Below are 23,597 nucleotides of genomic sequence, written 5' to 3' on the forward strand. Positions count from 1 at the left end.
TTGATCAATTTATAACAAAGAAAAAATTAAAAAGGTTATGAGAAAGGTAAAGTGTGAATGGGATTTATTCAAAAAATTATGACGTGATATAGATTACGCACATCTACAATGTATAAGGATTATTGTCATGAAGTTCCGTTGAAATCAGATAAGTAGTTTAGGAGAAGTAGCTGGTACATCGTTGTGACAAACTCGCCCAAAAAACTAAGTTTTGTGCCCTGGTAACCATGGTAACCAAAAAATTACGACGTGATATAAATTACGCACACCTACAATGTATAAGGATTATTGTCATGAAAAAACTAAGTTCTGTGCCCTGGTTACCATGGTAACCATAAGAGGAGTAGACCAAAAAACTAAGTTTTGTGCCCTGGTTCCCATGGTAACCAAAAAATTACGATGTTATATTGATTACGCACATCTACAATGTATAAGGGTTATTGTCATGAAGTTTCGTTGAAATCGGATCAGTAGTTTAGGAGGAGCAGCCGGTACATCGTTGCATCTACAAACTCGACCAAAAAACTAAGTTTTGTGCCCTGGTTCCCATGGTAACCAAAAAATTACGATGTTATATAGATTACGCACATCTACAATGTATAAGGATTATTGTCATGAAGTTTCGTTGAAATCGGATCATTAGTTTAGGAGGAGTAGCCGGTATATCGTTGTGTCTACAGACAGACGGACAACCTGATTCCAGTATACCCCCCCCTAACTTCGTTGTGGGGTATAATAACAAATATTTATTGTCAAAATCCAAGATGGCTGTCATCAGCCATTTTGTTTTCTGATCAGTTCTAAAAAGGTGAAGCTTCATATGAAATTTTAGAAAGATCTATGTAGTACATCTCAAGAAATAGCAATAACTACAACTGTTTAATGACTGACCAGAGGCCACGGACCAGCGGACCATGGACCACGGACCACAGACCAAAGACTCAATGCGTTTCGAACAGCTCACCATCTTATGATGGCGGGCTTCAAAAGTTCAAAATATTTTGTGACATGAAAAAAACTTTTACACATAGAGTTGTTCAGAGGTAAGACAAGGATTTAAACATGTTATGTGACCATACTTAAGTTCAAAATAATGATTGAAAATGTTGTTTGTGAAATACTACAATACTGTCGAATGATTAAATCAATATACTGTTTTGTAATGGTACGATGCCCAGCTGTAGAATGGTAACATGTTGTTTTGTAATGTTACGATGCCCAGCTGTAGAATGACAATATATTGTTTAGTAATGTTACGATGCCCAGCTGTAGAATGACAACATATTGTTTGAGTAATGTTACGATGCCCAGCTGTAGAATGACAACATATTGTTTGAGTAATGTTACGATGCCCAGCTGTAGAATGACAACATATTGTTTGAGTAATGTTACGATGCCCAGCTGTAGAATGACAACATATTGTTTGAGTAATGTTACGATGCCCAGCTATATAATGATAACATATTGTTTAGTAATGTTACGATGCTTAGCTGTAGAATGACGACATATTGTTAAGTAATGTTACGATGCTTAGCTGTAGAATGACAACATATTGTTTAGTAATGTTACGATACCCAGCTGTAGAATGACAACATATTGTTTATAGTAATGTAACGATGCCCAGCTGTACAATGATAACATGTTGTTTAGAACGATAGATTATCAGCACCAATCAACAGGAATGTACTGTAGCACATTAAGCCATATCATCATGCTTCACAACATTTGTTGAGGCCTTTCTTTTTCTTCCTTTCATACAGATTGTCCTTCTCCACTCCTGTAAATGAAGAATATTATTTAATATCTAATAGTTTCAATAATGATTTACAAACAATGTTTTGTCTATAAGTGATAAACACCAGTAGTTAGTTTTTGTTATCTCTATCGTACATAAATTATGTACCTACTAGTCTGTAGTACTCATGGTTGTCATAGTGATCACTAGTGTGGTTCTATATATAGTTAATAAGTTTAATTCCATTTGTTAATATACGGTAACTATCAAGTTAAATCAAACAGTCCAATACCAAACAAGTGCACCGTAAATGGTACAGATCCAGTACAGATATCATGAAACCATTAGGGGACATCATGAAACCTTTAGGGGACATCATGAATCCATTAGGGGACATCATGAAACCATTAGGGGACATCATGAAACCTTTAGGGGATATCATGAAACCATTAAGGGACATCATGAAACCATTAGGGGACATCATGAAACCATTAGGGGACATCATGAAACCATTAGGGGACATCATGAAACCTTTAGGGGATATCATGAAACCTTTAGGGGACATAGTGAAACCATTAAGGGACATCATGAAACCATTAGGGGACATAGTGAAACCATTAAGGGACATCATGAAACCATTAGGGGACATCATGAAACCATTAGGGGATATCATGAAACCATTAGGGGACATCATGAATCCATTAGGGGACATCATGAAACCATTAGGGGACATCATGAAACCATTAGGGGACATCATGAAACCATTAGGGGACATAGTGAAACCATTAAGGGACATCATGAAACCATTAGGGGACATAGTGAAACCATTAAGGGACATCATGAAACCATTAGGGGACATCATGAAACCATTAGGGGATATCTTCATAAACTGGCATCAATACCAAATATTGGTAGCCTACTACATACATATTATAATACATGTATCGATTGCTATCAACACCAAACTTTAATTATTTACACAATTGATTTGACATAAAAAGTCTAAGCCCAAAATGTTTGAAAAAAAAGTGATTTTTTCCCCCCACAAATAGTTTATTCTGACTCCAGGAAGTACCCGGTAAAACTTAATCCTCACAGAAACCCTAAAAATATATCAGTATCAAGCTAAATAGCAAAACCTTCACAACATAACATTTTGCAATGTTTACAATGCGTACCATTCTCTGTAACCTGTTAAATGAAGACAGGGACATATTAAGGTATTGTGTCACCAAAAACAATGTCTACAGGTAAGATTGTTGCTAAATAAGCAAAACAGCATCATTTCCTGACACTTACGAATGAAGTCATTGCCGATCTGTTTGGCTGGTTGGGAATGGTCTGTGTCTACCTCCCTCAAAACAGCTGATTCAAATGTCAGAGATACTGCTCGGAAGAAGAAATCCTTTACATTCTCCCCTAGAAAAATGTACCAATGTAAAATGAATCAGAAAATTTAGTTTTCATACCAAGAGTCTTGTTACTTAAACCAATAACAACCTGGACACAGAATGCTGATTTCTTATTAAATGATAGTCCAGACAAACACTAGATGTTGTACACGTTTACAAACTGTCCCAGGTGTCTGGTCCAGACAAACACTAGATGTTGTACATGTTTACACACTGTCCCAGCTGTCTGGTCCAGACAAACACTAGATGTTGTACACGTTTACACACTGTCACAGCTGTCTGGTCCAGACAAACACTAGATGTTGTACACGTTTACACACTGTCACAGCTGTCTGGTCCAGACAAACACTAGATGTTGTACATGTTTACACACTGTCACAGCTGTCTGGTCCAGACAAACACTAGATGTTGTACACGTTTACACACTGTCACAGCTGTCTGGTCCAGACAGACACTAGATGTTGTACAGGTTTACACACTGTCTGGTCCAGACAAACACTAGATGTTGTACACGTTTACACACTGTCCCAGCTGTCTGGTCCAGACAAACACTAGATGTTGTACACGTTTACACACTGTCCCAGCTGTCTGGTCCAGACAAACACTAGATGTTGTACATGTTTACACACTGTCACAGCTGTCTGGTCCAGACAAACACTAGATGTTGTACACGTTTACACACTGTCACAGCTGTCTGGTCCAGACAAACACTAGATGTTGTACATGTTTACACACTGTCCCAGCTGTCTGGTCCAGACAAACACTAGATGTTGTACACGTTTACACACTGTCACAGCTGTCTGGTCCAGACAGACACTAGATGTTGTACAGGTTTACACACTGTCTGGTCCAGACAAACACTAGATGTTGTACACGTTTACACACTGTCCCAGCTGTCTGGTCCAGACAAACACTAGATGTTGTACACGTTTACACACTGTCCCAGCTGTCTGGTCCAGACAGACACTAGATGTTGTACATGTTTACACACTGTCTGGTCCAGACAGACACTAGATGTTGTACACGTTTACACACTGTCTGGTCCAGACAAACACTAGATGTTGTACATGTTTACACACTGTCTGGTCCAGACAAACACTAGATGTTGTACACGTTTACACACTGTCTGGTCCAGACAAACACTAGATGTTGTACACATTTACACACTGTCTGGTCCAGACAAACACTAGATGTTGTACACGTTTACACACTGTCTGGTCCAGACAAACACTAGATGTTGTACATGTTTACACACTGTCTGGTCCAGACAAACACTAGATGTTGTACACGTTTACACACTGTCCCAGCTGTCTGGTCCAGACAAACACTAGATGTAGTACACGTTTACACACTGTCTGGTCCAGACAAACACTAGATGTTGTACACGTTTACACACTGTCCCAGCTGTCTGGTCCAGACAAACACTAGATGTAGTACACGTTTACACACTGTCTGGTCCAGACAAACACTAGATGTTGTACATGTTTACACACTGTCTGGTCCAGACAAACACTAGATGTTGTACACGTTTACACACTGTCTGGTCCAGACAGACACTAGATGTTGTACATGTTTACACACTGTCTGGTCCAGACAGACACTAGATGTTGTACAGGTTTACACACTGTCACAGCTGTCTGGTCCAGACAAACACTAGATGTTGTACATGTTTACACACTGTCCCAGCTGTCTGGTCCAGACAAACACTAGATGTTGTACACGTTTACACACTGTCTGGTCCAGACAGACACTAGATGTTGTACAGGTTTACACACTGTCACAGCTGTCTGGTCCAGACAAACACTAGATGTTGTACACGTTTACACACTGTCTCAGCTGTCTGGTCCAGACAAACACTAGATGTTGTACACGTTTACACACTGTCTGGTCCAGACAGACACTAGATGTTGTACACGTTTACACACTGTCTGGTCCAGACAGACACTAGATGTTGTACATGTTTACACACTGTCTGGTCCAGACAGACACTAGATGTTGTACACGTTTACACACTGTCCCAGCTGTCTGGTCCAGACAAACACTAGATGTTGTACACGTTTACACACTGTCCCAGCTGTCTGGTCCAGACAAACACTAGATGTTGTACACGTTTACACACTGTCCCAGCTGTCTGGTCCAGACAAACACTAGATGTTGTACACGTTTACACACTGTCTGGTCCAGACAGACACTAGATGTTGTACACGTTTACACACTGTCTGGTCCAGACAGACACTAGATGTTGTACACGTTTACACACTGTCTGGTCCAGACAGACACTAGATGTTGTACACGTTTACACACTGTCTGGTCCAGACAAACACTAGATGTTGTACATGTTTACACACTGTCTGGTCCAGACAAACACTAGATGTTGTACACGTTTACACACTGTCCCAGCTGTCTGGTCCAGACAAACACTAGATGTTGTACACGTTTACACACTGTCACAGCTGTCTGGTCCAGACAAACACTAGATGTTGTACACGTTTACACACTGTCTGGTCCAGACAAACACTAGATGTTGTACAGGTTTACACACTGTCACAGCTGTCTGGTCCAGACAAACACTAGATGTTGTACACGTTTACACACTGTCTGGTCCAGACAGACACTAGATGTTGTACACGTTTACACACTGTCTGGTCCAGACAAACACTAGATGTTGTACAGGTTTACACACTGTCTGGTCCAGACAAACACTAGATGTTGTACACGTTTACACACTGTCCCAGCTGTCTGGTCCAGACAAACACTAGATGTTGTACACGTTTACACACTGTCTGGTCCAGACAAACACTAGATGTTGTACAGGTTTACACACTGTCTGGTCCAGACAAACACTAGATGTTGTACACGTTTACACACTGTCTGGTCCAGACAAACACTAGATGTTGTACACGTTTACACACTGTCACAGCTGTCTGGTCCAGACAGACACTAGATGTTGTACACGTTCACACACTGTCCCAGCTGTCTGGTCCAGACAAACACTAGATGTTGTACACGTTTACACACTGTCACAGCTGTCTGGTCCAGACAGACACTAGATGTTGTACACGTTTACACACTGTCACAGCTGTCTGGTCCAGACAAACACTAGATGTTGTACACGTTTACACACTGTCACAGCTGTCTGGTCCAGACAGACACTACTTAGTATATGTTTTTACAAGAATTACATGTAATTATTTTTGTAGCCTTTCCCACAATATCATAAGCATTTTACACGAGTACTTATGAAATGCTTTAGTGGAACAGGCTCTTCTACTTATGATACATCTATGGCCAAGGTTTGTTGGTCTAGCTCTTATATTCTGTCAGGAACAAACTCAAAACCTTAACATTGATTTTCAGCTGTTATACTTTGTCAGGAACAGACAAACTCAAAACCTTAACATTGATTTTCAGCTCTTATACTTTGCCAGGAACAGACAAACTCAGAACCTAAACAATGATTTTCAGCTCTTAAACTTTGTCAGGAACAGACAAACTCAAAACCTTAACATTGATTTTCAGCTCTTATACTTTGTCAGGAACAGACAAACTCAAAACCTTAACATTGATTTTCAGCTTTTATACTTTGTCAGGAACAGACAAACTCAAAACCTTAACATTGATTTTCAGCTCTTATACTTTGTCAGGAACAGACAAACTCAAAACCTTAACATTGATTTTCAGCTCTTATACTGTCAGGAACAGACAAACTAGTAAAGAGTGTAATGCATTCAGATAAACATCCCATGATACACCTATAACCTAAGTTTGGTTGCTTCAGCTTTTATAGTTTATCAAAAGCAGTCTAATATGCAAGAGCTAAACACAAAACCTAATTTTTTTTCCAATGTGCGGAAAGTTGAGTTCTTTCCCCAAATATGGAGAAATCCATGAAATATTTTTAGTGTAGTAGGCTCTACTACCAATGATACATCTATGATCAAGGTTGTGTTGGTCTAACTGTCAGGAACAGAGACAGAGCTAAACACAAAACCTTAACAATGTTGACACCACCGACGTCGGAAAAGCAACGCCTATGTGCTGCCTTTCCGGCATCCATTGAAGGCGACACAATAAATGACTTGGAAGGGGGGTAATTTAAGTGTGGAAGACATTTGCATATATCTTTATAATTTAGTAAATTTGACTTAACTGCATGGGTGTACCCATAATTTTTGCATTTTTTTTATCTACACATACTTGTTATGTAGATAAAGTGTATGTAGGACTTGTGATTTCGGATATATGCATTCTTTCCATTGTAACTGAATGACTACAAAGTTCAGTTTATCCTTTTATGAAATTACATGTATGTACTACACTGTTTAAAAGTGTAATAAATTGCAATAATTGGTGATGTTATAAGCATGAAGTTTATTATAAGATCTTAACAGTTTAGGAGTGTCATATCTCTGTATTCCCCCAACGATTGACATGGAACCCTGAAGTTTGAGTTAGAGGCTTTATACTGTATACAACTGGTTACCTGTCTTTGAGGACACGGCCCAGTACTCCGCCCCCAGACTGTTAGCAATGTCTGCCGCTCGCCGCTCCACAGCCTCATAACCAGCATCAGACTATAATAATACATGTATAATAGAAATACTATAATACAATGTTATACAGATACAGTAATACAATGTTATACTCTGTAATACAATGATATACAGATACTGTAATACAATGATATACAGATACTGTAATACAATGCTATACAGATACTGTAATACAATGTTATACACTATAATACAATGCTATACAGATACTGTAATACAATGTTATACACTGTAAAACAATGCTATACAGATACTGTAATACAATGTTATACTCTATAATACAATGTTATACAGATACTGTAATACAATGTTATACACTGTAATACAATGATATACACTGTAACAATGATATACACTGTAATACAATGATATACACTGTAATACAATGATATACACTGTAACAATGATATACACTGTAATACAATGCTATACAGATACTGTAATACAATGTTATAACCTGTATTCTACCATGTTTGCTATGCAACGCCAGTTTTGATTGGTTTAAAACCATGTATTATTTTCCAATAACCCACGCTCGTGCCAATAATACACGGTCGGGAGTCACGGCTGTAACAATTTTATATATCTAATATTCACCCATTTTATAAAAGGTTACCATAGCCGAGTGGGCTAATGGGTTAGTCTTTCAATAAATTTGTATCACAACGCGAGTTCGAATCCTACGGAAGCCCCCTTTTTTTTTCTTCTTTTTTCTTTCTTTTTTTATCCTTTTTTTATTTTCAAAATCAATGCTATATGATAGATGCTCTTGATCGTAGTACTGTATTGCCTGTATATTTCATCAACAAATAATGCAATACTCAAGAAATAAATTACAAGGTTTTCTCAGGGTTTCTTTGCTGTTTTTCTATTAGAAAGAGGTCGATCTCAGAACTAAACAGTACATGGTAGAATAGAAATAATCAACTTTGACTCGTGTATTGTTGCAGGATATACAACTCGGACTCGGATATTTTGCAATTTTAATTAATAACTCAGGCCTGTGGCCTTCGTTATTAATTCAATTGCAAAATATCCTTGTCCTCGTTGTATATCCTGCAATAATACACGAATCATCGTTAATTATTTCTTAAATAATCTGTTCAAGGATTCATCCACACAAAGTTATTTCTATATATACAACTTAAAGCCTGTGCTACTGGTATCTTTATATAAAGTTGAAGGGGACCTACCATGATGTCTTTCTTGCTGCCGACCAACAGTTTGATAGGATCACTGGCACTCTCTGATGCATCATGCATCCACTTAGCAGCGTTGGACAAGGACATCTCATCTGTCAGATCAAATACTACCACCACCACTGAAACAGACACTTCCAGGTATAAGGATTCAATATATGAGTATTTACTAATCCTACTGACACATGTATGAAAAAAACATCTTTAAAACAGACTAATGAATTTTATATAAAAAATGAAAAAGGGAAAAACATGGGCCTCAGCAGGCACCCGAGTTTTAAAATATTTGCCTCGTCTTGGCCTCGCTGAACATCCGTTGGGAGTCAGTGTGAGTCGAGTATCAAACTGCCATCCCATACTGATTATTCTAACCAGGTTTATATCATTTCCAATGGTAATTAAACAAATCCTGCTCAAAAACTGATTTCCTTATATAAACTATGATGAAGGTTACCCCCTTCCTAGGGGGGAATGTGAGACCTAAGGGTAATGAAATTCACAACTTTGGTAAAGCACCTTAAGACCCTCCCATCTATGAAGAGTACTTGATTCTATCAAATCTTATATCTGGGTATTGAGAAGTCAGATTTAAATTTGTTTGGCCCATCCCTTCAGCTCCCCGGGCTTAGTCATGGTCAGCTCCCTGGGCTTAGTCATGGTCAGCTCCCTGGGCTTAGTCATGGTCAGCTCCCCGGGCTTAGTCATGGTCAGCTCCCCGGGCTTAGTCATGGTCAATATGTGAATAACATCAAACTGCCATCCAATACTGATCTTATAGGAATTAATATAACACAACCAATACCACAGTCGGTATAGATTTATGTTGTGTTTACCGTTGGCGCCTCGGTAGTAGGAGGCAGCGATACACTTGAATCTTTCCTGGCCTGCCGTGTCCCATCTGTAATTATATATAAAGGTGTGGGAGTAAGGATACAAACAATCACTCCCATCTGTAATTATATATAAAGGTGTGGGAGTAAGGATACAAACAATCACTGCCATCTGTAATTATATATAAAGGTGTGGGAGTAAGGACACAAACAATCATACCCATCTGTAATTATATATAAAGGTGTGGGAGTAAGGATACAAACAATCACTGCCATCTGTAATTATATATAAAGGTGTGGGTGTAAGGATACAAACAATCACTCCCATCTGTAATTATATATAAAGGTGTGGGAGTAAGGACACAAACAATCACTGCCATCTGTAATTATATATAAAGGTGTGGGTGTAAGGACACAAACAATCACTCCCATCTGTAATTATATATAAAGGTGTGGGAGTAAGGATACAAACAATCACTCCCATCTGTAATTATATATAAAGGTGTGGGTGTAAGGATACAAACAATCATACCCATCTGTAATTATATATAAAGGTGTGGGAGTAAGGACACAAACAATCACTGCCATCTGTAATTATATATAAAGGTGTGGGAGTAAGGATACAAACAATCACTCCCATCTGTAATTATATATAAAGGTGTGGGTGTAAGGATACAAACAATCACTCCCATCTGTAATTATATATAAAGGTGTGGGTGTAAGGACACAAACAATCACTCCCATCTGTAATTATATATAAAGGTGTGGGAGTAAGGATACAAACAATCACTCCCATCTGTAATTATATATAAAGGTGTGGGTGTAAGGATACAAACAATCACTCCCATCTGTAATTATATATAAAGGTGTGGGTGTAAGGACACAAACAATCACTCCCATCTGTAATTATATATAAAGGTGTGGGAGTAAGGACACAAACAATCACTGCCATCTGTAATTATATATAAAGGTGTGGGAGTAAGGACACAAACAATCACTCCCATCTGTAATTATATATAAAGGTGTGGGTGTAAGGACACAAACAATCACTGCCATCTGTAATTATATATAAAGGTGTGGTGTAAGGACACAAACAATCATACCCATCTGTAATTATATATAAAGGTGTGGGTGTAAGGACACAAACAATCACTCCCATCTGTAATTATATACAGTGCAACTTCCGAAAACCGAACCTTCTAAAAACCGAACACCTCTGAATACCGAACGAATTGTCATTGTACGGAATTGGTCCTTCTTTATTATAGTATTAAAAAACTTCCAAATACCGATCCCTCTGAATTCTGAACACCGGACTGATTTTGTGTCCGGTTCCTGTTAAAATATACCAAAAATTACTTCTGAAAACCGGCCTTACCTGAGCGATTATGACACGAGGTCAGGCCAGTCAACCGTGAAACAACAACTGTGACGGGCATTGTGTGAAGCCTTATTGTCTCGGGACTTACGTAGGTGATTTGTACAGGTATCCAATATATACCCCAAGGGGGCATTATGACGGAAGGCCTAGTGTATAATCAACACGACAATTATGAAACAATGCCACACTTCATTGACGCGCATCGGTTCGTTTATCTTCTCAATGCAAGTAGAGCTAGAAGCCTGAGTTTCGCATTTAATTTAAATGAGGCCCAGAAGGGGTTGTTTTCGTGAAGAAGCCCGTGATGTTTTTTTAGACAACAGCGATGTCGGAAATACGACCAGTATCATCTGATCAATTGTGATATTGAAACAAAACATCTTCACACCCTTTAATATTATTTGATGTGTAAAATATTCTGTATCGGACTATTGGCCCCATCCACATGACGAGGCTTCACCGGATGTAACAAAATGTAGGCCGATCGTAAAGTGTAGTTGTACATGTGAAAATACTGTTTAAAACTATTGTTATAGTCATTTGCCTTTCTTATATATTCTGCAATATATACATTGATTAACTTTCATAATATGCATATTATTCAGACAATCCAAATTGTCTAAGTATGTACGTGCCGTTTTGTAATCGGGTGCATTCTAATAAAACATCGTCCAACCAATTATATCCAGAATTTGACCGGTCATTTTTCGATCAACTTCTCCAAACCGAACCCTCTATAAACCGAACAAATAGTCATGTCCCATGCATGTTCGGTTTATAGAGGTTCCACTGTATAAAGGTGTGGGAGTAAGGACACAAACAATCACTCCCATCTGTAATTATATATAAAGGTGTGGGTGTAAGGACACAAACAATCACTCCCATCTGTAATTATATATAAAGGTGTGGGTGTAAGGACACAAACAATCACTCCCATCTGTAATTATATATAAAGGTGTGGGAGTAAGGACACAAACAATCATACCCATCTGTAATTATATGTAAAGGTGTGGGTGTAAGGATACAAACAATCACTGCCATCTGTAATTATATATAAAGGTGTGGGTGTAAGGATACAAACAATCATACCCATCTGTAATTATATATAAAGGTGTGGGTGTAAGGACACAAACAATCACTGCCATCTGTAATTATATATAAAGGTGTGGGAGTAAGGATACAAACAATCACTCCCATCTGTAATTATATATAAAGGTGTGGGTGTAAGGACACAAACAATCACTGCCATCTGTAATTATATATAAAGGTGTGGATGTAAGGATACAAACAATCACTCCCATCTGTAATTATATATAAAGGTGTGGGTGTAAGGACACAAACAATCACTCCCATCTGTAATTATATATAAAGGTGTGGGTGTAAGGACACAAACAATCATACCCATCTGTAATTATATATAAAGGTGTGGGAGTAAGGACACAAACAATCATACCCATCTGTAATTATATATAAAGGTGTGGGAGTAAGGATACAAACAATCACTGCCATCTGTAATTATATATAAAGGTGTGGGAGTAAGGATACAAACAATCATATCCATCTGTAATTATATATAAAGGTGTGGGAGTAAGGACACAAACAATCACTGCCATCTGTAATTATATATAAAGGTGTGGGAGTAAGGATACAAACAATCACTCCCATCTGTAATTATATATAAAGGTGTGGGTGTAAGGACACAAACAATCACTGCCATCTGTAATTATATATAAAGGTGTGGATGTAAGGATACAAACAATCACTCCCATCTGTAATTATATATAAAGGTGTGGGTGTAAGGACACAAACAATCACTCCCATCTGTAATTATATATAAAGGTGTGGGTGTAAGGACACAAACAATCACTGCCATCTGTAATTATATATAAAGGTGTGGGAGTAAGGATACAAACAATCATATCCATCTGTAATTATATATAAAGGTGTGGGAGTAAGGACACAAACAATCACTGCCATCTGTAATTATATATAAAGGTGTGGGAGTAAGGACACAAACAATCACTGCCATCTGTAATTATATATAAAGGTGTGGGAGTAAGGACACAAACAATCACTGCCATCTGTAATTATATATAAAGGTGTGGGAGTAAGGACACAAACAATCACTGCCATCTGTAATTATATATAAAGGTGTGGGAGTAAGGATACAAACAATCATATCCATCTGTAATTATATATAAAGGTGTGGGTGTAAGGACACAAACAATCACTGCCATCTGTAATTATATATAAAGGTGTGGGAGTAAGGACACAGACAATCATACCCATCTGTAATTATATATAAAGGTGTGGGAGTAAGGATACAAACAATCATATCCATCTGTAATTATATATAAAGGTGTGGGTGTAAGGATACAAACAATCACTGCCATCTGTAATTATATATAAAGGTGTGGGTGTAAGGACACAAACAATCACTGCCATCTGTAATTATATATAAAGGTGTGGTGTAAGGACACAAACAATCACTGCCATCTGTAATTATATATAAAGGTGTGGGAGTAAGGACACAGACAATCACTCCCATCTGTAATTATATATAAAGGTGTGGGTGTAAGGATACAAACAATCATACCCATCTGTAATTATATATAAAGGTGTGGGAGTAAGGATACAAACAATCACTGCCATCTGTAATTATATATAAAGGTGTGGGTGTAAGGATACAAACAATCATACCCATCTGTAATTATATATAAAGGTGTGGGTGTAAGGATACAAACAATCATACCCATCTGTAATTATATATAAAGGTGTGGGAGTAAGGACACAGACAATCACTCCCATCTGTAATTATATATAAAGGTGTGGGTGTAAGGACACAAACAATCACTCCCATCTGTAATTATATATAAAGGTGTGGGTGTAAGGACACAAACAATCACTCCCATCTATAATTATATATAAAGGTGTGGGTGTAAGGACACAAACAATCACTGCCATCTGTAATTATATATAAAGGTGTGGGTGTAAGGACACAAACAATCACTCCCATCTATAATTATATATAAAGGTGTGGGTGTAAGGATACAAACAATCATACCCATCTGTAATTATATATAAAGGTGTGGGTGTAAGGACACAGACAATCACTCCCATCTGTAATTATATATAAAGGTGTGGTGTAAGGACACAAACAATCACTGCCATCTGTAATTATATATAAAGGTGTGGGTGTAAGGACACAAACAATCACTCCCATCTGTAATTATATATAAAGGTGTGGGAGTAAAGACACAAACAATCATACCCATCTGTAATTATATATAAAGGTGTGGGAGTAAGGACACAAACAATCACTGCCATCTGTAATTATATATAAAGGTGTGGGTGTAAGGATACAAACAATCATATCCATCTGTAATTATATATAAAGGTGTGGGTGTAAGGACACAAACAATCACTCCCATCTGTAATTATATATAAAGGTGTGGGAGTAAGGACACAAACAATCATACCCATCTGTAATTATATATAAAGGTGTGGGAGTAAGGATACAGACAGTCACTCCCATCTGTAATTATATATAAAGGTGTGGGAGTAAGGACACAGACAGTCACTCCCATCTGTAATTATATATAAAGGTGTGGATTTAAGGACACAAACAATCATATCCATCTGTAATTATATATAAAGGTGTGGGTGTAAGGACACAAACAATCACTCCCATCTGTAATTATATATAAAGGTGTGGGTGTAAGGATACAAACAATCATACCCATCTGTAATTATATATAAAGGTGTGGGAGTAAGGATACAAACAATCACTCCCATCTGTAATTATATATAAAGGTGTGGGAGTAAAGACACAAACAATCACTCCCATCTGTAATTATATATAAAGGTGTGGGAGTAAGGATACAAACAATCACTCCCATCTGTAATTATATATAAAGGTGTGGGAGTAAGGACACAAACAATCACTCCCATCTGTAATTATATATAAAGGTGTGGGAGTAAGGACACAAACAATCACTCCCATCTGTAATTATATATAAAGGTGTGGGTGTAAGGATACAAACAATCATACCCATCTGTAATTATATATAAAGGTGTGGGAGTAAGGACACAAACAATCACTGCCATCTGTAATTATATATAAAGGTGTGGGTGTAAGGACACAGACAATCACTGCCATCTGTAATTATATATAAAGGTGTGGTGTAAGGATACAAACAATCACTCCCATCTGTAATTATATATAAAGGTGTGGGTGTAAGGACACAAACAATCACTCCCATCTATAATTATATATAAAGGTGTGGGAGTAAGGATACAAACAATCATACCCATCTGTAATTATATATAAAGGTGTGGGTGTAAGGACACAAACAATCACTGCCATCTGTAATTATATATAAAGGTGTGGGAGTAAGGACACAGACAATCACTCCCATCTGTAATTATATATAAAGGTGTGGATTTAAGGACACAAACAATCACTCCCATCTGTAATTATATATAAAGGTGTGGATTTAAGGACACAAACAATCACAACTCCTCTCCACATTCACTCACTATTATTTGGGAATCAGACCACAAGATTTGAAACTGGGAAAATATTTCTCAAAATGTGTCTTTATAGAATATATTTTCATGTCTGATATAAGTGCACAATACCATCTCAATACAAGGTCAAAATACCAGTGATATTTTTTAATTGAGGAAACAATAGCCTGGACAAGTGCCACAGTGTAATCTACAGTATATACTTACATCTGTAGTGTGAAGGGTATAGAAAGGATGCTGAACTTTTCTACTTCAAAGTCCACTCCAATGGTAGCCTTGTAGTCTCTATCAAACACGTCATGACAGAACCTGACGGGAACAGAAAATAATATATACATGTAGTAGTCTAGTACTCTGGCAGAGAATTCTGGGATTCAACATGTAGACAGTGAACCCAAGCTTTTGGGGGGTTCAGGAACTAATCAAGAAGGAAAGGTTTTTCTCCAGGTACTCCGGCTTTCCTCCACCTCCAAACCTGGCACGTCCTTAAATGACCCTGGCTGTTAATAGGACGTTAAATAAAACTAATCAAACCAAACCGTAGGTGACAAATGACAGTTTGACAGAGACTAGGGGTGTGCTCGATTTGTACAGTCCTGAAATGTTCTGAAAGTTTGAAACGACTTGTAAATCTAATGAAAACGGCATATTCCGGACAAATTAAATATGGCTGCTTCCATCTTTGCTATTGTGCTATGTGAGCTTGACCTCATTGGCACTCAAGATGAGGAAGATCATGGTAATTTTATCATTACTATATTGCCAGTAATACCAGATGCTTTGTATGTATTAAATAAACTGTGAATGACCATATTTTCTATCGCAATTCTCATCATCACATCCGACAGAGACCAATGTAAATGATATACATGTAAAATGATTCTATGCACACCACTTCCTTGGTGGGAAGAAATTGGATGCCTCCAGAATGTTCCAAAATGTAATTGAATGCGATTCAAAACATCCATAAGATTCCAGACTCAAAATCGAGCACACCCTTGAGGTCCGGATAGTACCTGATGAATGATATCTGTGATACTCTTTACAGCAGTCATGAACTTGATTGTCAAAGCTGTCGAGACGATGTCATGAAATTCAAACCAGCCAAGTCCCACAGTCTCGTACTGAAAAACGGCAAGAAGGAAAAGTTCAAGAACAGGGGATAGGATGTACCAAATGTCAGAAAAACCAGTGAAGACCCTCATCAAGTGGTTTGATGGTTCATTAAACAACAGAAACAGCATTGTTGAGATGAAAAGACAGGCAGAGGTGGATTACTGGGGAAGTTCAAGGCTTGGATATTAACATGGTGTGCTTCCCATACTCGTGTGGCCATTACTTGTCTACAAAGTACCAGCGGTTACCTTTGACAATGGTTGAGTGTACCTCAGAGTTTCTGTTTGTATAATTCAGGATCCAGGCTCCAACTCTCATTCAAGTCGTTGACGGAGGATTTCAAGGTAACTAGGGTGCAAAGGTCACCATGATGAAGGACAGAGCCAGTGAAAAGTTCAGAGGAGCTTCGGGAGCCACACGGACAGGAAGGAAATGGGACGCCAAACAGGCACTGAAAGAGGCAGAGTCAAGACTCCAGCACGGAAATACAGTTAGAACTGTAGCATGAGGGTGCCTTTGTCTAGAAACCATCACAAGACCAAGTTGGGGCAATGCTAACCAGTCGGAATGTAGGGGACATTACTCAGACAGAGATCAGAGCTATGGATGAAGAGGCTAGGCAAGTGAGGGCTTAGTTTCCTACTGACGTCAGCTTACATTGTACTGCTCCGTCCAACCAAACTTTTCTCCTGGGGCCTAAAGGACAGTGCAGAAGGCGCACTTTGTTGGTGACCAGCTTATCTGGCACATATTCTCACATCTTGCTAGGTTGCACTGTCAGATGGGAGGTACACATGGAGGCATTACCAGGTTCTGAAAAAGATAGCGGCAAACATCGACTGCGCTGACCAAGGAGACAGACTTTATCCAAAGGGCCAAAAAATGTCTATTATGTCTATTAGGAGTCAAAGGAGCAGACCGGAGGAACATGATACAGGAAGCAAGCAGGCAGGCAGAGATTGCTTCCAACTAGATATGGAAGAAAAGTTTGGGTGGTTGGGTGGCACAGTGGTCACACTTGCCTTTCACCTAGACGGCCAAGGTTTGATTCCGGGATTGCACATAAAAAGGTATGGAATCACCTGCCTGACCACATGGGGTTTCCCCGGGTACTACGGTTTCCTCCCACAGTAAGACCCTTGCGTGCTTCGATCTGGGCCAATAAGCATGATTAATATAAGTTGATATAACAATATCACAATTGTTGTAAAATAAATAAAGTTTACATTTTTTTTTTTAGATACAATGCTAGTCACAAGGAGACGAGAGACAGGTAGGTATCACTGCTCAAGGTGATGCAGCAGGTTACAAGATGTGGAAACAGCGAGTTAAACACGCTGCAGCAACAAGTGGAAGCGACAGCTGACGGGTCCATGGTTGGGCCTGATCAACCTGGCAGGCACACCTCTGGAGGACATCGTAGATCCATCTGAAGATGGGACCGGCTAGCATTGGATTAATTTTTTCAGTGTATTCAAGGTATCTCAATAAACAATTGAAATATGTACCAGTAGTCCAGTACTAAATAAACAATAGAAATACATTGTATCGACTATACGGACATGCCTCTAACAGAATTTCTCTATACTTACCTATTCACAAGACTTGTTTTCCCTACAGAGACATCACCAACCAGAACAGCTTTACAAATCTTCAATCTGAAAAAAAAAATGTATTATTTATGAATAGACGAGGAACCAAGGGGAACCTACATATGAAATTTGAGAAAGATCCCTTCAGTACTTTCTGAGAAATAGCGATAACAAACTGCAATTGTCAAAATCCAAGATGGCTGCCTGTCGGCCATGCTGTTTTCTGATCAATCCCAAAATGCAATATGCAAAACTACGGACCAAGGGGAACCTAATATGAAATTTGAGAAAGATCCCTTCCATACTTTCTGAGAAATAGCGATAACAAACTTCAATTGTCAAAATCCAAGATGGCTGCCTGTCGGCCATTTTGTTTTCCGACTGGTCCGAAAACATAATATGCATGATAAGGGAACAAGGGGAACCTACATACATACGAAATTTGAGAAAGATCCCTTCAGTCCTTTCTGAGAAATAGCGATAACAAACTTCAATTGTCAAAATTAAAGATGGCTACCTGTCAGCCATGTTGTTTTCCGACTGGTTGCAAAACGCAATATGTATAATAAGGGACCAAGGGGAACCTACATAAGAAATTTGAGAAAGATCCCTTCAGTCCTTTCTGAGAAATAGTGATATCAAACTTCAATTGTCAAAATTAAAGATGGCTACCTGTTGGCCATGTTTTTTTCCGACTGGTCCCAAAACGCGATATGTATAATAAGGGACCAAGGGGAACCTACATATGAAATTTGAGAAAGATACCTTCAGTACTTTCTGAGAAATAGCGATAACAAGAATTGTTTATGGACGGACGACAGACCATGAACGAAGGGCGATTTGAATAGCCCACAATCTGATGATGGTGGGCTAAAAAAACAAATCATAAACTTAAATTACTAAACCACTCTTGACTGATCAAAATTGATGTAGGCATGGGGTCAAAAATGGTAATTTTAATTCATTCAAATTGCGAAAAGCAGCTGATTACATAAGTACCTATATGTGAACTGTGAACAAATCAGTTACATTAGTATGTCAACCTCTCCAACAATCTATCATGTCAACAAAATACACCAAAATAATCAATATAAAAGCAACAGGTCTCACCCACAGATATACCCTCCATCCCATGATAACTGAATCAGGGCTCACCCACAGATATACCCTCCATCCCATAAGAATTGAATCAGGTCTCACCCACAGATATACCCTCCATAACATGATAACTGAATCAGGTCTCACCCACAGATATACCCTCCATCCCATAAGAATTGAATCAGGTCTCACCCACAGATATACCCTCCATAACATGAGAACTGAATCAGGGCTCACCCACAGATATACCCTCCATAACATGATAACTGAATCAGGTCTCACCCACAGATATACCCTCCATAACATGAGAACTGAATCAGGGCTCACCCACAGATATACCCTCCATAACATGAGAACTGAATCAGGGCTCACCCACAGATATACCCTCCATAACATGATAACTGAATCAGGGCTCACCCACAGATATACCCTCCATAACATGATAACTGAATCAGGGCTCACCCACAGATATACCCTCCATAACATGATAACTGAATCAGGGCTCACCAACAGATATACCCTCCATAACATGATAACTGAATCAGGGCTCACCCACAGATATACCCTCCATAACATGATAACTGAATCAGGTCTCACCCACAGATATACCCTCCATAACATAACTGAATCAGGGCTCACCCACAGATATACCCTCCATCCCACGAGAACTGAATCAGGTCTCACCCACAGATATACCCTCCATAACATGATAACTGAATCAGGGCTCACCCACAGATATACCCTCTATAACATGAGAACTGAATCAGGGCTCACCCACAGATATACCCTCCATCCCATGATAACTGAATCAGGGCTCACTCACAGATATACCCTCCATAACATGAGAACTGAATCGGGGCTCACCCACAGATATACCCTCCATCCCACAATAACTGAATCAGGGCTCACACAGATATACCCTCCATAACATGAGAACTGAATCAGGTCTCACTCACAGATATACCCTCCATAACATGATAACTGAATCAGGGCTCACCCACAGATATACCCTCCATAACATGATAACTGAATCAGGGCTCACCACAGATATACCCTCCATAACATGATAACTGAATCAGGGCTCACCCACAGATATACCCTCCATAACATGATAACTGAATCAGGGCTCACCCACAGATATACCCTCCATCCCATAAGAATTGAATCAGGGCTCACTCACAGATAAACCCTCCATTACACGAGAACTGAATCAGGGCTCACTCACAGATATACCCTCCATCCCATGAGAACTGAATCAGGTCTCACCCACAGATATACCCTCCATAACATGATAACTGAATCAGGTCTCACCCACAGATATACCCTCCATCCCATGATAACTGAATCAGGTCTCACCCACAGATATACCCTCCATCCCATGAGATCTGAATCAGGGCTCACCCACAGATATACCCTCCATCCCATGAGATCTGAATCAGGTCTCACCCACAGATATACCCTCCATAACATGAGAACTGAATCTGTTCAGGGCTTCATGAGAGATGTTGTACACAAAGTGGTCAAATGCAACCTTTGAACTTTAACCTTAACTTAACTAAATCTGTCTTGAGGTAATGAGATATGTTATACACAAGCTTTGTATGGATGTACAGATAGACCCACTCACTAACACACAAAGTTATTATTTCATGGGACATATAATAATTAAGTCTGTATATATATATTTATATGAGAAATGATGTTTGTAATTTTAGTTTAGGATTGATAGACTGATTAACAATAGTAGTATGTCAATGACCATACCCAACTCTTCCAGTTCTGTTTTCTGCGCAGGCATTCTTCACCTTCGGGTGAAAATTCATCTTTTGGTAGGGGGTGGCATCAGGATGGAAGGCCTGTCATAAGGAAAATTGAAAGCATGATGATGAGAACCAGTTATCTGTCTATGAACATTAATGCTATATCTTATACGGAATTTCCAATTGAAAACTATGTTTGACTTTGACATACTCAGAAGGAATTTATCGACAAATTCACAACTGGCCACTGTGATTGATGAACTAACTGAAGAATTTAGAGATGACCCAATCTTTGGTCACTATAACCGATATGTTACCCAAAAAGACGGCTGGATTTGTAGTCACTGGAAGAATTTGATTACTTACCTGGGGAAATTTAGAGATGGCTGGATTTGTAGTCACTGTAAGTATTTGATTACTTACCTGGGGAAATTTAGAGATGGCTGGATTATTACCTGGGGAAATTTAGAGATGACCCGATCCTTGGCTACTGTATTTGATATGATGGTCCTTCCAGCAGGACATGATGACAAGATGTCTAACTTAGTAGTCAACAAATCGTGTGATCCTTCATCAATCTACAATTATCAATAACAAATATCAGGTCAAAATCTAATCTATACTACCTGATATAGTTTCATCGGTCTAAATATAGCATGTACTATATAGTCTCAGATAAAATCATGTCTTTGTATCCTGTAGTTTGCTTCAATGACAATAGGTTTTTGATAATAAAACAATTAAACTTCTTTTTTAAATCATGAAAAACGTTTTTCCTTCCACCCTTCTTTTATGATTATATTTACTTTTCTGTCGTATAAAAATCCTTGATAAATCTCAACCAAATGTTGTTATAGCAATGTAACAGCAGCAACACCTGTCTTGAATGTTTTGCAGCTCATCTTTTCTAACTGTAATTGCTCTAGCTTTTCAGTCATTCTAGCCCAAATTGCATGATATCAGTGGCTGGGGACAAATCATAATGACATGAAGATGGCTACCAACTTATAAAAATCAACAATGACTCAGATTCTCGATTACTCCAACAATGTAAGAGCTTATGATGGGTGCCTTGTGGCTTGGCATCACAGCAAATAATTAGCAATATGTAACGGGGGGGGGGGGGGGGGGGGGGGGGGGGGGGCAGAAAATGTAGAGGCCAGACCGGGGTTAGAACCCGGGACCTCCGGATCCGAACACTAGCTGGATGCTCTACCAATTGAGCTACCTGATCACCGATGATCGACCCAGTCCAGTCCCGCTACACACCTCCCTCCTTTTTTACCAAGTCTTCGCCCTCGAAGACACACGAGACCCCTATACCATCACTGTGGGTATTTTAGTTAGGTGCCAATTTTTTAACAGGAGAGGAGAAAATGTAGCGGCCAGACCGGGGTTTGGACCCTGTACCTACAAACACTAGCCGGATGCTCTATTAATTGAGCTACCTGGTCACCGATGATCGACCCAGTCCAGTCCCACTACAAATGCAAGAGACCTTTAGCTACCTAAAGTACATCCCGATTTCTTGACAAATTCTTAAACTCCAGTACCATGAAATTGGAATTTTAATTCTTGCTGAATTGAAGTTGGACTTTAAAACATCAAAATAGTTGTGCATGAAATAAAAATGGCGATAAATGGCAAGTAAGGAGAGAATAAACTGTTTTGTAACTGTTATATTGCGTTTGTTTGTGGCCGTAATTATGCTAACTACATGTTTATTGCTACATGGCTATGGTGCCTTCTGATACAGATACATGTACAGAATACTGTCAGTATACACCTGTGTAATATCCATGATCGGGGCCTGGGCTGATAAGCCTTGACATGAGTGAAGTTAATTAATATTACGGTCGTAATAGTCTAATAGATAATTGACTGGACATAACAGTAACAATCGAATGCTTATTTTTTTTAAACTTCGAAAATTTATAATATTAACAATCCACACCATATTTAATGGGAATAAATCACTCCTGTCCACAAGTACCTGTGGTAATATTATATTTGGTAGTATGGAGTCTATAGGCTGATTTAGACGCATTCGAATCATTTTTAATACACATTTGTGGCATTTCTTTTTTTTATTAAGAGCGTCAGGATCTCAACTTTCCAAAAATTCACTGCATTTAAAAATCAACGAGGTTACAATATACTTACATTGAGTTAAAATTAAAATAAACTGGTAAATTTTGTATGTTAAAACAGCTGTTTGGCGTATTTCATTCACTATTTGTTTCTTAAACATCAACCTGCCAATTTCAAGGTGTTCATTCCATTCCTCGATTTAGCGGAAGTGAAACTATGCACGCAATACCTGCATCAATGAACGCTTAATGTTTATTAACCCCGTCTGTTTCAAGAAAACGTTTACATGATCCATTAAAA

At 38.6% G+C, this 23,597-nt stretch overlaps 1 protein-coding gene across 1 annotated transcript; it reads right to left on the reverse strand.

Moving 5' to 3' along the window:
* Positions 1 to 1,336: 1,336 nt before the first annotated feature.
* Positions 1,337 to 23,506, reverse strand: LOC117333508 (ras-related protein Rab-34-like). The gene is made up of 10 exons (XM_033892829.1): positions 23,370 to 23,506; positions 21,662 to 21,784; positions 21,211 to 21,302; positions 18,349 to 18,414; positions 15,848 to 15,949; positions 9,733 to 9,797; positions 8,894 to 9,021; positions 7,631 to 7,721; positions 3,035 to 3,154; positions 1,337 to 1,777 (listed from the first exon to the last, which is right to left on the reverse strand). The coding sequence occupies exons 3-10, from the start codon at positions 21,267 to 21,269 to the stop codon at positions 1,710 to 1,712; spliced, it is 699 nt and encodes a 232-aa protein (XP_033748720.1). The 5' UTR covers positions 21,270 to 21,302; positions 21,662 to 21,784; positions 23,370 to 23,506; the 3' UTR covers positions 1,337 to 1,709.
* Positions 23,507 to 23,597: the final 91 nt, after the last annotated feature.

The sequence above is a fragment of the Pecten maximus genome, chromosome 8 (assembly GCF_902652985.1).
Source record: "Pecten maximus chromosome 8, xPecMax1.1, whole genome shotgun sequence".
Taxonomy (NCBI): Eukaryota; Metazoa; Mollusca; class Bivalvia; order Pectinida; family Pectinidae; genus Pecten; species Pecten maximus.